The following is a 15,390-nucleotide window of genomic DNA, read 5'->3' as shown; positions in this document are numbered from 1 at the left end:
CTCCAATGCCATCTGATTGTACATAAAGGGGGGCTCCAGCATCTCTGCAAAACAAGTTTAATTTTGGTCTCTGTAACCATCAAGAGAACAAAAAAAGAGAAAAAGCCCTTTTGTCCCTGGGGTTTGGAGGATGAGTGTTGTGTTAAAATGGAGATATTCATTCCCATCAGAGAGGAAATGCCACTGGAATCAGCGCAATAAAGTGAAATGTCAAATAAGTCAGCAGATTAATGAGGGGAAAAGTCAAAATAGAGTGGCAAAATCCCAGAATCACCAATGCTGGAAAAGGCCTCCCAGACCACTGAGTGCAACCTGTGCCCACCTTGTCCCCAGCCCAGGGCTCTGAGTGTCACCTCCAGTCCTTCCCTGTCACCTCCACGGGTGAGGACTCCACCACCTCCCTGGGCAGCTCCTTCCCGTGCCTGGCCACCCTGTCCAGGAAGAAATTCCTGCTGAGTTTATTCCATATATTTATTGTCAGCACCTGCCCCTGGCCGAGCACAGAGCCCCCCTGGCAGCTCTACACAAACCCAGCCCCATCCACTCCCAAAAATCCCAGTTTAAACCATTTATCACTATTTAACCACGGTGAGAGCAGAGGAGTAATTCCTTGTTTCCCATGAAATATCCCTTAGGAAACAGGTACAACCTTCCCCTGGAGCTGTCACCCCCTGAACCTACCTGTGTCCCACAATGGCCGAGGGACCTCGCCCAAGCCTCCTCCTCCTCCTCCTCTGCCCCCTTCATGGCATTTTTAGCCATTTCACAGCACTTTTAGGCATTTTTCCCTTAATTTTCCAAGAAATCATTAGCTGCTTTTATCCTATTTTCCCAGAAAAATGGGATTTTGGAGCCAGATCGGATGGTGACTGAGGTGAGGGTCTCCATCCGATTCTGCTCAAGACCTTCAGTGTATAAAAACTTCTCTATCCATTTATAAATAAAGTTTCTATATCCAGTTTATAAAACTTCCAATTAAAACTATAAAATTATCCAGTTGCATTAAAAAGCAATTATTTTTACATTAAAACCACCATTTTACCTACTTTTTTTTTTTTACCTTTTAATGCATCAACTACTCAGGAAGCAATGCAAAACCAAAGTAAGAGTTTCTCTTTTTATTTTTTTTTATTAAGACAATCCCACAGCTGGAAAATGAAACATCCTAGATTACATCAGTGACTTCAAAAAAACTCTAGAAAAAAATCTTTACAAATTTACATTTGTACAATACAAAAAACTAACAGCTCATTGCATATAAATATTACATTTGGTCTGCCAACATGTGGCATCAAAATCCCTGAAGTACTCATTAAAGGGACCTGAGATAGCGGATGTGAAGATATGGGCATAAATATCACCTGAAAAAAAATAATATAGAAAGTAGACATAATTCTAATAGTTTTGTGCATTTTTGGAGTATTTTAAATCCAGAACATGACCTGGAGAGCCTAAATAATGTGATTTTTGCTCTGACATCAAGTGGTATTTCTACATGAAATCTGCTCTAATGACTCATGGAGGAATGAAGAGCCTGAATTAGTATTTCTGCAGAAAAATAATCCTCAGACACTGAGTTCTGAACACACCCGAGCAGCCACCACTCTCTGAGGAAGAATTTTAGGAAGAGAAACGGCGGATTTGGATTTTACCTGCGAATATTCCCCCAAACAGCTCCTCACACACCCAAAACCCAGGAAGATCCGCAGTGCTTGCCAGTGAAAACCCCCAAACCGAGGAACTGCTCCAAATTTCCCACTGGTGGAATTAATTCCCAACTATTTACACATTTGCCAGCTCCCCAGCGTGGCTGCAGTTACTACCAGGAGTAGTAACTCCAAGTGCTTGGTTTGCCTTGGAAGTCTCACAGACTCGGATCAGGTACCCACATCCACACACAAAAATGTATTTCAGCACCATTTTTAGAACACTAGAGTTAAGGCTGTGACAGCAATTCCCACTGGAAATCTAAATTTTTCAGGGATTCATAGCACAGTTGTGTGAGCTTGCTGTGGGCTGAACACGACGTAGTAAAAATATACAAGCTTCCAATAGGTCTTTGCATTTCTAAGACTAAAAAAAAGACAAGTTTTTAGACTAAATTTTGCAGGCTGTTACTTACTGTACATAAAGGAGTTTTTTTACCATGTGTAAACCTTGGATATATTGAAGGGTTGAAAAGTCTCTGTCGCTCATGCGCAGGGATTTGCTATAATACACATTGTAAGAACACAACAACAGCTCCCTACCTATTAAATATAGAGTTAGCCTTGGAGGGTTAACTGCTCCTTCAGGAAATAAACAGTATTTTATAAAACTCTGCAGGATGTTTTTTAAATAAAAAGATACAATTAAGACATGTAAACACACAAAAGACATTTTTAACCCATGAAATCCGTGACAGGATGCTCCAGATATCAAGACACAACATCCTCAAACCTACAGCTGTTCACTTTTCCCTGGTGTTCACCACTCAAAGATGGAATGAATCAAGTTTTTATCAAAAATTAGGGATTTACACTGATTTTCTCAAGTTAATATTCTGTGATTTGGAGCACAGAGACATTCCCGATAGATCCAAATGCTTTGCAAGGTTCATCTTGTTTTTGGGAGTCAAGAGAGCCTCCAAATATTTACAATTTTAAATCAATTAAAACCTCTCTGCCACACCCCTGGTGCCAGCTCTTTTTCATGCTCTCTGAACTACTCAGTCCTTCTGCTTCCCCACAGAAGGAGCAGCTGAGATGGGCATTGAGGAAAACATTCCAGGAAAATTAAACTGTGCAAACCTAACACAGAATTTGAAGCATCCAAAAATCTTCCAAGAATTATTTCTCCACAATTCTTTTCAGCTTTAGTCTGCAGGGTGGGGGTGGTTGGGATTAGGGGGTGGCCTCTGCTTGGCTGATGGAGAAAGGAGTGATGGAAAGAGGGAGGAGGGATAAAACTGCCCAAATCCATCCAAATTCAAGCACCAACAGAAAGGTTTGGATTAAACCTAACAGCCTGGCAGGCCAGTTGAAATAAAATTCATCACAATATCCAAAGTTTCCAGGAGAATAAATAAATAGCCTATAAAAGGAAACTACAGGACAGAGGTGGGGCATGGCAAGAGGAAAATAAACTGATGGGGAAGATAAAAAGCACGTAAAGTTTGAGCTGAAAAACTGAATTATTAAGGTTGGAAAAGGCTCCAAGATCATCAAATCCAACCTTCAACCCCATCACATCAGGGCCACTGAACCACCAAGGGCCACAGGTGCTCAGCTCTTGGATGGTGACTCTGCCACCTCCCTGGGCAGCCTCTTCCAAAGCCTGACCACTCTTTCCATGAAAAAAAATTCCCTAACATCCAAGAAAACAGCACCTGACTGCTGCCAAACAAGCTTTGCTATCCATGCTCGGTCTGGAGAGAAAGGGGACTGGAACAGGGAGATTTTGGATGGTTTAAATCACTTTAAATCTTGCTTCTGCTGCACCTGGTAGGCTCATCCTAAGTTGACCACACCCAAAAGTGGCTCCTGATAGGATTTGGGATTTGAGAGCATCCAAGCTCCTACAAAATGTAATTATTCCACAGAACTATGAGGAATGAAGTGCCCAACTCAAGAGAAAGAATCCAGATACAAATCCAAGCAAAAAGAACAGCTCTAAACCCAAGTTATTTGTCATGCTTATAAAAGGTTCTCATGCACAAAAAAAAAAAAAAAAAAGAAAAAAAATATTTTTTTTTCAATTTTTACAGTAAATTCTGCTGTCCCAGCACCCCCTGCTCTAGCTCATACTCATGGGACACAGTAATACTTACGCCACAGCAAAGTGATGCTTCACTGGTATCTTCACAGTACAGAGAAAAGATACAGTTAAGAACATATTTAATCTTACTCTAATTGCTGCTAAAATACACCAACTTATAAAATGATTTCTCTGGAATCCCTGTGGTTTCTCTCTCCCCATCCCCCACACAAAATAAATAAGGAATAAGTGGATTTTCGGCCAGTCAGAAATAGAGGAAAAAAGCATTTCTTTTGCATTTCAAGCTTTTCAGGCTTTAGGATAGAACCCATAGTGTTTACATTAGCTCACAGGACTGATCTAAGGGATATGATTCCAACTATGGACTGATGCATACATGCTATTCCTGGTTACCATATGTAAAAAAGACCAATCAGTCAAACAAATAATACATTTCTTATAAATATAAATGCGTGTATATATACAGATATATGAGAGAGATGATAGGACAGGTGTTTATACTTTAAAGCCCAACACAGAACTAGGAGAGCCTCTGCACTTGGTTTTTTTCCCCACCCCCCCATCAAAAACCAAATCAAATTTTGCAATGGATTACAGCTGATTCCAAACAGTCCTTACAAAATTAAAAGTCTGGGTTTTGTACTGTACCATAAACTCATATTAATGAGCAATTTAGGATATACTCTCCTCCATCACAAAACTAAACCTCTGCTTCTTTTGTTTTCAAGTCATTTTTGCATCTAACTAGGATTTTTTTTTTTTTTGGAAAGCGAGATAAAATAGCTAGTGCTTAATATAGAAAGTCAAAAATTAAATTCCTTCTGCATCTGAGAATATACATGGGTCACTCTTTGCTGCCTGAGGTTTTCCAGAATTATTGACCAAGCTGTGCACAGAAGAACTTCAGGATATTGGATGAAAGCTTAAAAAAAAACCTCTAAAAACCTTGAAAAACTCCACTGGAACTTTGTAGTCTGTTCTGACTTGTTCTCTCTGTAACCTGTAACTGTCGGACAAGGGGAGGAAATTGGAATCCCACATCTGCTCCAGGCAGAGCCCAGGAAGGAAGGAGGAGGCTGCTCACCTCCACGCCACCACGAGGAGCCAGGGCAGGGATCTCCTCACCAACTGCACTACCACTGCCAGAGGGTTTCAGGTCAGCATTTCCCAGGACAACAAGAGCACAGTGCAACAGGAATTCTCTTCTGGAAGCTTGAGACACAAGAGTCAGGCTGGGGGGGCGACAGCTCCCTCAGCACCTCCGAGGGGCCAGCGGGCCCAAAGCACATTTCCATGGGGCACAGGGGGCCAAGCAGCCCCCCTGCACCACCAAATCCCCACCTACCCAAACATCTCTGAGAACCACTGCATTTGCTTTCATGGTGGCAACACATGGAAGATACAGCTACTCACAACTTCCACCCCTCTATGCTCCTTCTCGCCTCTTCTTCACCATGCTCTGAATAACAGCATCTATTTTCTTTTCAGTTTCCAGTAGTTGTAAATAAGAGGTAGCTGAGCTACTATTAAAAATCATGCTTTGAAGAGGAGGAACCTTTCAAATGTTGAAGTCGCCCCTTTAGCTGCACAATCTCGATTAATACTATAAAAATATGAGAGGACAAAAAGAAAATAGATGCAAGTAACTTTTGCATTTGGCACCTTTTGTCTAGATATTCATACTTCTCAAGTATTCTCTTTTTAATAAAGTTAATGCACACATAGGACACACCACATCAAAGGTTTGCTACATATTTACAAGGCACCAACCCTTTGTCACTGTTTTTACACGGATAAAGAACCGATAGAAAGCACGTCAGGACCCTCAAAACTGTAGTATGGACATACTTCAGTTCAGCACAATTCCATCAACGTTTGGCCTGGGAAGATTAAAATAATCCAGATCCTTCTTACAATATAGAAACTGTAAACATTTTATAGCTGCCTTTAGGATTGGTGTATTGTGCAAAAGTTATAATTATTACTGTGTCTAAGGATATATGGCAGAAACCACATAAAAACTCTGTAAGAAGGTGCTATTTCTATAATACAAAAACAAAACGAGGGAGAGAAGTCATAAGCGTGACTCAAAAATGTCATGTTCTTACTGCGAAGCTGGGAGCCTCTGTAATGTGATGAACTCGTAGTGTGTGGGGAAGAATTTCTGTAATTTAAGGCCTAATGACTAAGGCTTGTTTTGACCAATGAAGTGTGGAGATCTGAAGCTTTAAAACAAACACAAACTGACAGGATGGAAAAGCACCACTGTGAAACGTGAGTGGAGTCCCCGCACAACTTGCTTGGTAGAATTTCTGGTAAAATCCCTGCAGTAGAAGGCCATTGAAGTTCTTTTAAAATTGTTCCAAAGTTTTCCATCTGTCAATAATTCCATCCCATGAGATGGCTGACCCTGGCTTTTTCTGTCATTTTCCGCACCCTGCCTGACCTGGAAGTACCAAGGTTCAAAGGATCCTCGGTGTGCACAAAATTGTCATTGTCGGAGTCGTCGTTGTACAGGACAGTCCTCCTGCCCTCGTTCCTGGTTTTGATCCGAGGGGGTCGGCTGAATCTCCCTCCAAACACGTTCTCCCCAAACTGTCCCCCAAAGAGGTTTTCAAACTCGTCGTCGGCGAGCCGGGCGCGTTTTGCTCTGGTGGCTCCTCGCGAGGCCCCTCGGCCTCCGCGGCCTCTCCTTCCTCCCCGGCCGCCTCCTCTTCCTCTGCCGCAGCCTCTTCCACCTCTGCCCCCTCTTCCCCCTCTGCTCCACCTGCCCCACCTGCCCCATCTGCCCCTCCTGCCCGTCCCCCGGCCCTGCCAATTCCGCTTGCCCCCGGTGAGTTTCCGTTTGATTTTCCGTTTGGGTTTTTTGGATTGCACAACTTTGCTGTAGTCGTGGTCGCCGTCGATGTAATCCTGGTCTGTTCTGGAGGTCGATTCCGAGTCAGAATCGGAGCCGCTTCTGCTTTCAGAGCTGGAGCTGGATCCTGATTCCCCACTTTCTGATGAAGACAAACCAGATTTTTCCTTTAATTCTCTCTTCTTCTTTTCCTCCTCCTCCTCCTCCTCTGCCTCCTCCAGGTGCTCATCCTCTTCTGAGGCGCTCAGCAGCTTCCTCTTGACTCCTGCCCGGGGTTCTCTGCCATCCCCATTGGTGAGTGGCCCATCAGGAGAGTGATCTAAGCAAACACAAAATAACCCCATCAGCACACAAAAAGGACACAAAAAGTGGGATTTGCCTCAGCTGCCTTTGGGGTTCTCCTCATCTGCCTCTGAGGTACGCTCAAGGATCATCCACTGGGAATTACTCACCCTTTATGTGCTGTGGACACAAGTAGGTGTTCTAAGAGGAAAACCTACCAAAGTTTTTATCTGGAAGCAACAAATGCAAACTCTCCTGAGCAAGAGTTCAGTGAAGATCCAGGCAACAAAAGGAGCCTGGAGTGACCAGGTTGGACACAAACATCTACAACTCAGTCAGCTGAATCTTACCTGGGGTGCCAAGGCAGGAAAACTCTTAAAATCCATTTCAAAACTATATATACACAAAAATAACATTCTGCAAGCAGCATTTATTCCCTATCAAATGCTTGTTCTCAAAAGGCTAAGTGCAGGGAATATTAATGGAAAGCATAACTCAAGAGAGTCAATGACCCAAGAAAGCTCACTGGGATTGCTGAACACCTTAAATGAAATGTCAATAAAGTATCTTGCTGGCTCAGGACCCAAAATCCTCCAAGTTTTGAGGGTTATGAATCTGACAATGAAGATTAAATATCTTCTTTAAGAAGCATCCTGCAGCATCCAGCACTGCTACAGCACAGGAGTGTGGACTTGGGAAAGGCTCCAGGGTTCAGGAAATGCCCATGCACTGCCCACCTTGGTGGAAACTCTGAGTAACTCATCCCCAAGATCACCACACCTGAACTGTTTCCATTCTAATCACAACTACTTTGTTTTGCATGTGAGAAAAATATTTAAATATTTTTGTAAATTTTTTTCATCTTTGGTTTCAGCTTGATTAATAAAAGCCAAAGGTTTTGGGGTGGAGATTATCTTTGTTTGCTTTCTGTAATTCCTGAAGGAACTGTAGGAGTTTAAGAGCAATCAAGTTTTCCATCTTGAAAAGATTTTAAAGGACTTCACTAAATTGCACATGGAATCATCTGCATTCCACACCTCAGACAAGACACCACAGAGTAAAGGAGCAAAGTAAATTCAATTTTTTGGTATGGTTTAGGAATATATACAATGCAACACTGAGGCAATAACATCGGAGAGAAGCAAAATCTTTCATCTCTAGTGAAACCAGTCAGTCAAAGCACAGAATTATTATTTCTCACCTTGTTTCACTGGTGTAGATTTGCTCCTGACTGGTCTGCTTTTCCCTGGGTCTATGGCATTTCCACTCCGGCTCTGTGCATTTGAGCCTGATGAAGATGGTTGACCCTCCAGCTCTTCACCAGTGGCTGAACCCAGAGGTTCTTCTGCTGTATCTGAAACTTCAGACAGGACAGCACAAGGGGACAGGGTGATTTTTATGCTCTGTTTACAGGGCTGTGTCTGGGGTGGCTCTGTACGCCCTGAGTCAACAGCCCAAGCCAGGGTAATCTCACCAAGCTGCTCTGCAGCCAGGGAAAGACAGATTCCTCCTGAGTGTAACCCCAAGTAGGATTATTTAATTAATTATCCTTCACTGCTGTAGGAGAGAGGCCCATAGACAAGAAGTCTGGGTTTTTGTCCCTGGAATAATTCTTACCACAACCAGACCCAGGTTCCCAATTCCCTGATCCTTCCCCAGAACTTCCCAACAACCAAACTCAGCTAAAACAACCTACAGACAACAAATTTCAGGACCTTGCTCCTTTAACAGGCAGGTTTTGCACGTGTCTCATGAGGACAAGACTCAACCTGCACAGACAAGTTGCTGTAAGAGAAAGGCTGGGTTTCTCCTCACCATGAGATGAGACTGAAGAGTTTGTCCTGGTCAGGGGCAGTGAGGTATTTTGGTTGGGTTTAGGTTGAATCTTCACTTGCTTCTGTTTCCCTTTTGGGCTGCAAACACAGAATACCCCAAAGAGAGAAATCTGTTATCACCACAGACTCAAATACAAAACTGATTTCTCCTGCAAAGTGATCTCTTCTTCCCAGATAATACTAAAAATAGTTACACCATGGTGCTGTTTGCTAAAGGTATAGGAGATTGCAGGGACAAGGTTTTATCTCCCCTTTTAAAACCAACAGTCTGTTTACTTAGATAATGTATCAGATGAAGGTAAGGAAGTGTTGCACAACACGTTTTTCAACAGTTAAAAGGCAAAGAGACAGCTGATCTTTCATTTCCTTTAGAGGGAACACTTTCAACCACATCATCTTTCACTTACCAGAATTAGAAACTACAAACTGAGCACGATTTTATCTCCCAAAAGAGCAAGTTCATCAGGAAATGAGCAGCACTGCTGCTGGTTATTCCCAAAAGCACATCTGCCCCTGTGCTCTGGAATGGCACTGCCAGCCAGGCTCAGCACCCCTGCTTTACCTGGATGCTCTGCTGGTTGAGGGGGAGCTGCTGCTGCTCCTCAGCCGCTTTCGGTACCGAGGCCTTTTCCTCTTCTGACATTGCATTGCTGACTTGTACTCAGAGATGATGTTTTTCATGTGATTCTCAAATAAGGCAGAGAGTCGAAGGGTCATGCTGTAAATCTGCAGTGAGGGAAAATGGTCAGGTTTATTAGAGTTGAATAACTTGAAGATCAACCAAAAAAACCATCAGAGAGATGTCCAGACTTTGTAGCACAAAGCAAAAATTCACAGTGATGTTCCACTATGAGGTTCTTTACAGATTATTTTCTTCCATGGGCCATGTGTATTATTGAAACAGAAAGTGTTTTCTTAAAAAGATTTAGTAATGATACAAAATATTTCCAGAGCTGAAGGAAAATGGATTTCTGGATTATTGGAATACAGTCCCCTTTGTCAATCCCCACAAAGCATGGAAGCAGGCCTTAAGATAACTTGAATATCAAGGAGAAAACAATTGGACTTCAGATCTCCTCACCTTTGTTTTTGCACTACATGCCTGGTGAACTGTCCTTACACCACCCTTACAGACCTACAGAGAAGCAATCCAAAATGTCCTCAGTCCTAATTTCTGTAAACCAGATGTCAAAATCTTTAAACCACTTTCCTGTCCTCTTTCTAGGCCTTGCTATGTGCAGTTATCAAGCTGATATCCTTGTTTACAGGGATAAATTATTGAAAAAAATAAAAGCAACTGGTGACCAGTTTTCTGCAAGGAACGGCTGCAACAGTGACCATCATCCCAGATGAAAATGGATGTTAGATATCAACTGGGAGAGCAGAACAAAGCAAGTATATAACCACAGAATTGGTGTATCTTGGTTATTTTTATTACACTAAGCAGTGGTTTGCTCTTCAGACCTTATTTTCATCTGTTTTGTTCATCTGTTTTGTTAAAAAAAAACAGGCATTAAAATGTATTACTTACACGAGACTTTTTATTAGGAGTGTAAGCTTTAGAATTGCAGAATATTAAACGAATATCTTTGTAGAATTCCAAGGGACTGGTGTAGTTTCCTGCTTCCAAGGTTTCTTTCACAGTGCTGAAGTCCATGGGAGTGTCTACAATATCTCGATAATCCTAAGAGAACACACAAGAGAAAAACCAAAGCTCTCAAATCCTCCAGCAGTAACATCACCTCAGTGTTCATCCAGTGGCTCAAGTCATTAGTTCACTTTCAGAGTTGTTGCAGACAATTCTCTGAAAACATCTGCTCATAAAGGGAGAGGACAGAGCCATGCCCAGCATGGATGTTCTGCCAAAGGAGGAACAATTCTGGGTGTGGAAGCTGCACTTACAGGGTAAGAGAAAAGATCAACAGGCTGCCTGAAAGGCTCTGAGTCCTCTCGCTCATAAATCAGGTTTAAGAGCTGCTGGCACTGCTCCTTCCAAGCATCAGCACTGGCTTTCATGGGCTGCCTCTTCACCCTTCGTCTCACCTGCAGAGAAACAGGTATTGCAGATGGTATCAGAGTATTCACATTGCTCCCTTGAACTGCAATTAAAGCATTACCCAATTAAAAACAGAAATCCAGGGAGATTAAAGCAGAGCTGATGGCACAGTAATATGCAAATAAGACAAATCAAACAAATTTGCCATTTCTGGTCACATATAACACTCAAACCCATGAGAAGCTGCAATATTTCAGCCCCAGCCTTGCTGCATTTAACAGTTGCATTGAAATTTGACTGCTGGAGATATTTTCTTTAAATCAAATTGAAAAAATACAAAAAACCAAACAAAACAAATAACCATAGCAGAAATTTTACTCACTCGTCTTTTCCCAGAGGAAGTGCCTGGAGCATCTGAATCCACATCCACTTCTGCCACCTAAAGGCAAAGGGAATGATCACACACAGGTCTGGATAACCCTCAGCCAAGGAAAAAGGGTTAAAAACCAGCCAGCAACAACCACAGGGCAACAGGAACTACAGCACATTTCAAACTGCACTGAAGGGGAGAAGGTGTCAGGAGAGGGAAGCAGCTCAAGGCAGTGATATCCACCCTGGATTCTACCTGACATTTCACTCCAGGGATCAACTGATGGGAAATTATACAGAATTACATAAGGAAATCAGCTTTGCTGCCTCGTTGACAATGGAGAGCTGTTGTCCTTCTGACTGACTAACAGCTCCACTTCCCAGCTCCCCTCATTACTCATCCTTCCAACAAAACATCATGTACTGAGAGAAGATTAAAGACAGCCAGTTCCAAAAAGCATTTTTACTTCCGGGAGTTTATTGTCTCAGGTGAGCCTAAACAGCCTCTCTCCAAAACTCAGTGCAATTATCCATAAAATAAAGACTCAACAAAAATCAAAATCTCTTTCATGTGCCAAATTTTAAAAGGGAAGGAAATTATCTTACCTCCTCTTCCTCATCTGTACTGCTCAGGTCTTCTGCTTTCACCTTGTTGTAGATTTCTAATATATCAGTACAGCTCTGATCTCTGCAGGACAATGACAAAAACCAAGGTACACAATGAAGGATCCCAGGAATTGGAGCTGTGGGGTCTGTGAGGTCCAAACTCACCCAATGAAGCGGAGCAGGACATCTGTCACAATTTTGGCTGCTTTGACTATGGGGCTGTCTGGCTCGTTGAAAGTCCTGGCATTGTGCTCAATGTATCTTACCTCCCACATCAGGGCAGAGATTCTCCTGAAAAATACATAAAATTAAAGTAATGGGATGGAGAGGAACATGTATGTTATTCTTCTTCCACATTCACTAGGATTCTTCAGTAAAAAATGGAATTGGGAATTCAGATCAAGCAGAAACAGGTTGTCCTCAGAGGGGTAAGTAAGAGCAGGACATTATTTATTCCCAAATTAACTGGGAAAACTGGGATTTCCAGTTTCCAGCATCATTCAGTCCCCTTCTAGCAACGGCAGCACAAGCAAAGACCCTGCTCAAAGGCAGCAGGGATAGAAACAAAGCAAACATGCTCTGCCTCCAACACAGAGCCAGGCTCAGGGTGTTCAACCAACACTCCCGATCCAGCTACAGCAGCTTTTGCCCTAAAGGCCAGGAGAATTTATTATTCAGGAAGACTCACTTTGCCCAAGGCCAATCTGATCTTCTGCTGTTGCTGAAGGGACTTTTAAACAGCATTCAGCTCCACATAATAATAAATGCAATAAGTGTCAGCTACAAACCCAAACTCACCTATAAAACCTGTTTTCAAGCCTCCTCCTGATGGTGGTGAGGTCAGTTGGATAAGCAACAACAGTGCAATACATGGGATAGGCACTAAGGTCCACTGGAACAGCAAAGGGATTAGAAATGTCTGCAAGACAAAAGACCACGGTGATTTAGATGCCTCCAAGGGATGTTATAATGTTAAACCAAGATTCCTTTTAATGGTTTCTGGGGTTTCTTTCAAAGAATTCAGCAAAAGCAACACAGAACTACAGCTGAGAATGTCATTACCTACTGGGCAGGGTTCCTCCTCTTGTGCCATCTATTCCTACTCTTGAAAAAGCATTTTTTGTTTAAAAATCACATCTGAGATTTGTGTGCCAGCAGCCAATATGACTGAAAGGATTGAGGCATTTGCACTTACAACAGGAATACTACAACATGCAACACTGAGTAAGAACACAGACGTGTCCTGGGTGTAAACAAAGGCAGAATTTAAAGCACAGAGTGCTACTAAATGGTTACTAATCAGTTACAAGGAATTTGGAGCTCAGGGTATTTAGTGAGGATTTGTTGGTTGGTTTTGAGAGGTTTAATTGTATGTTTTGCTCTTTCACCTTTAGATATGACCCGCTAGGAAGCTCCACTGAAAGAACTCATGTGAAGCCCCAGAAAAAAAGGGAATTTAGCTTGGAAACTGAAACATGAAATTTAAAAGGCTTTTTTCAGTAATTTAGTTGAGTACATTTCAAATACTCCACACCATGTCCCAGCACTCCATCCCATCCACTCTTCAGTCCTGTGCCACTCCCTGGTATTGTTAATCCTTCCTCCTTTTCTCTCCAAACATACCGAGGGAAAGAAGCTGCTCAATCCCCCGGATTACTCGTTCACATTCTTCATCTCTGGAATGGGCCCCCCATTCTCCTTCCTGGGGCTTGTAGAGAAGAGCTGTCAGCTCCTCTGGGGTCACAGGAACTCCAGCACCGACCTCCTCCGGATAAGCAGCTGGAGAGGAACAATTCCAGAGGGTAAATCCAGGGCCCCAGAGCCGTTTGCTTTGTGCAGGGACAGGAATCCAGCACACACTTACTTCCTTCTGGGATAGGCTCCATGTCCCATGGACTCATCCTCTCTCTTTCATTGTTGTCCCAGCTATTAAAAAGTTCATTCAAATGCACAAGTTAGAGCTGAATATAGAGACACACCTTTTCTTTACCAGATTTGACCCAAAAGGTCACTCCAGTTAGGAATAAGACATTCCAACTCCCTATTTTCCTCTTGTATCTCTTATACAGTCACTGCGCTGCTGTTTATACCAGAATTGTTGCTTTAGGAATAAATTAAAAAATGAAATAAGTAAATATCAAAAATACTCTAAAGTAAATAAATAGTAAGTAACAAATAAGAAATACAATATGTAACATTATATAAGTAAATAAGATGTCTGGGTATGTATTTACTTGGAAAAAGAGATTCTAGCTCCTGAGGTTCTTGATCCTATTTCTGAAGTTGTCTGAGTTGTGTAGGAGCCCCAGGACATGGAAATACTCACTGGACACTGTAGCACTGGAAGGAACTATCAGGATATTCTGCCTGGAAAGGCTGCTGACTCTCCACAGTCCCAAACCACCAGGCATCATCAATGATACTGCGAAAACGATCCCCTGAAAGGGCAACATTCAGAAAAAGAGCAACATCAAGAATTGTTAAATGCTTCCTCTTAGAGAATCAGCTCCCTCTTTTGTGAATGCCCTACTTCCATCCTTACATTTTGCACCCTCAGGGCAGGACTTACCCATCTCTGGGAATTACTCACAGCTGCCTCACACTTCAGATCCCAACAGATCAGGAGATTCTCCTGCTATCACTGCCCTTGGAACAGTTTCTCTCATATATCTTTTTCATTTTTGCTACAGGAATTGCAGCAAACATCAAATAAAAGTTTCCAATAATCTTTACAATATCACGTGTGTACAGTCCTTCACATCAAGGAATAAAGACACTGTGTCCCATTAAACAGCTGCAGAAATGGTGCAAAACACATGGAATTGGGGAAAAAAATACTCACCTATTTGCCAGTTCCTTTCTTTGGCTTCATTATAAAACTGATGCAGCACAAGGAAATCAATAACATCTGGCATATCGTGGTACCTTCAGGAAATAAGACCAAAAAAAGTTATTATTGCCCAGCAATACAATTCTAGATGAACTACAGAGTCCTCAAATTCCATGCATTTGGGAGAAACATTACTGCCATCATCATGCCTTGCACAGGAAATAAGAAAGGAGGAGGGGGGAACTTCTACACTGCAAGGAAAGCTCTTGAAGAATGTCATCAGCATTCCAGTGACTTACTTTATGGAAAAGGATTCTCCTGTCATTTTGCCTGTGATTGGATCCAGGAATGCAAGCTTCAAGCAGCAGAGTGTGGGAGGCCCAACTTCATATTTAATTCCTACAGTCTTCACAAATTCTTGTTCCTAGTTAGCAAGAAGCATGGAACAGCATTGTTTCACCTTGCCAACAACAAAATATCCATTTTAAAGTGAAACACATTAATAAAAACTAAGTATGTTTCACTCTAAAACATGGGTAATTTCACCCATTATTTTTTCTTTCCCAAATACTAAAATCAATCACTGTCACCTCAAAAGGAAAAATTAAGAAGCTCATTCCCTTGGCAGGTTTGTGAACAGGATTCCTACAAAATATTTAAGAAGGTTCTAAGGAACAAACCCAGTTTTAAGCACACCAAAGGTTCTCCCTGACCTACCCCAGGGCCCCTCACTCTTGCACAGTCAGAAAAAAGGAAATTCTTCCTCTGAAAATGGAAATTACACAATAGCCTTTATGTTCGTGTCCTGTCAAAGCCCATTCTAAGTGAACAGATATTTCCTTTTCCTCACAAAGTGATG

General features: G+C 42.2%; 1 protein-coding gene across 1 annotated transcript in view; it reads right to left on the bottom strand.

The window, feature by feature from the left end:
- Positions 1-1,109: 1,109 nt before the first annotated feature.
- BRWD3 (bromodomain and WD repeat domain containing 3) overlaps positions 1,110-15,390 on the bottom strand; it is a 49,851-nt gene continuing 35,570 nt past the window's right edge. The window contains exons 26-40 of the mRNA XM_021537734.2: positions 14,831-14,955; positions 14,544-14,626; positions 14,028-14,139; positions 13,566-13,627; positions 13,325-13,480; positions 12,500-12,620; positions 11,867-11,992; positions 11,702-11,783; positions 11,109-11,165; positions 10,633-10,773; positions 10,262-10,414; positions 9,293-9,456; positions 8,711-8,808; positions 8,097-8,255; positions 1,110-6,932 (exon numbers count right to left, since the gene is read on the bottom strand). Of these exons, the coding sequence (XP_021393409.1) occupies positions 6,136-6,932; positions 8,097-8,255; positions 8,711-8,808; positions 9,293-9,456; positions 10,262-10,414; positions 10,633-10,773; positions 11,109-11,165; positions 11,702-11,783; positions 11,867-11,992; positions 12,500-12,620; positions 13,325-13,480; positions 13,566-13,627; positions 14,028-14,139; positions 14,544-14,626; positions 14,831-14,955 (2,436 nt within the window). The 3' untranslated portion in view covers positions 1,110-6,135. The remainder of the gene's footprint in view (positions 6,933-8,096; positions 8,256-8,710; positions 8,809-9,292; positions 9,457-10,261; positions 10,415-10,632; positions 10,774-11,108; positions 11,166-11,701; positions 11,784-11,866; positions 11,993-12,499; positions 12,621-13,324; positions 13,481-13,565; positions 13,628-14,027; positions 14,140-14,543; positions 14,627-14,830; positions 14,956-15,390) is intronic.

This window comes from Lonchura striata, chromosome 14 (genome assembly GCF_046129695.1).
Source record: "Lonchura striata isolate bLonStr1 chromosome 14, bLonStr1.mat, whole genome shotgun sequence".
Taxonomy (NCBI): domain Eukaryota; kingdom Metazoa; phylum Chordata; class Aves; order Passeriformes; family Estrildidae; genus Lonchura; species Lonchura striata.
This window is presented reverse-complemented; position numbering and strand designations above follow the sequence as displayed.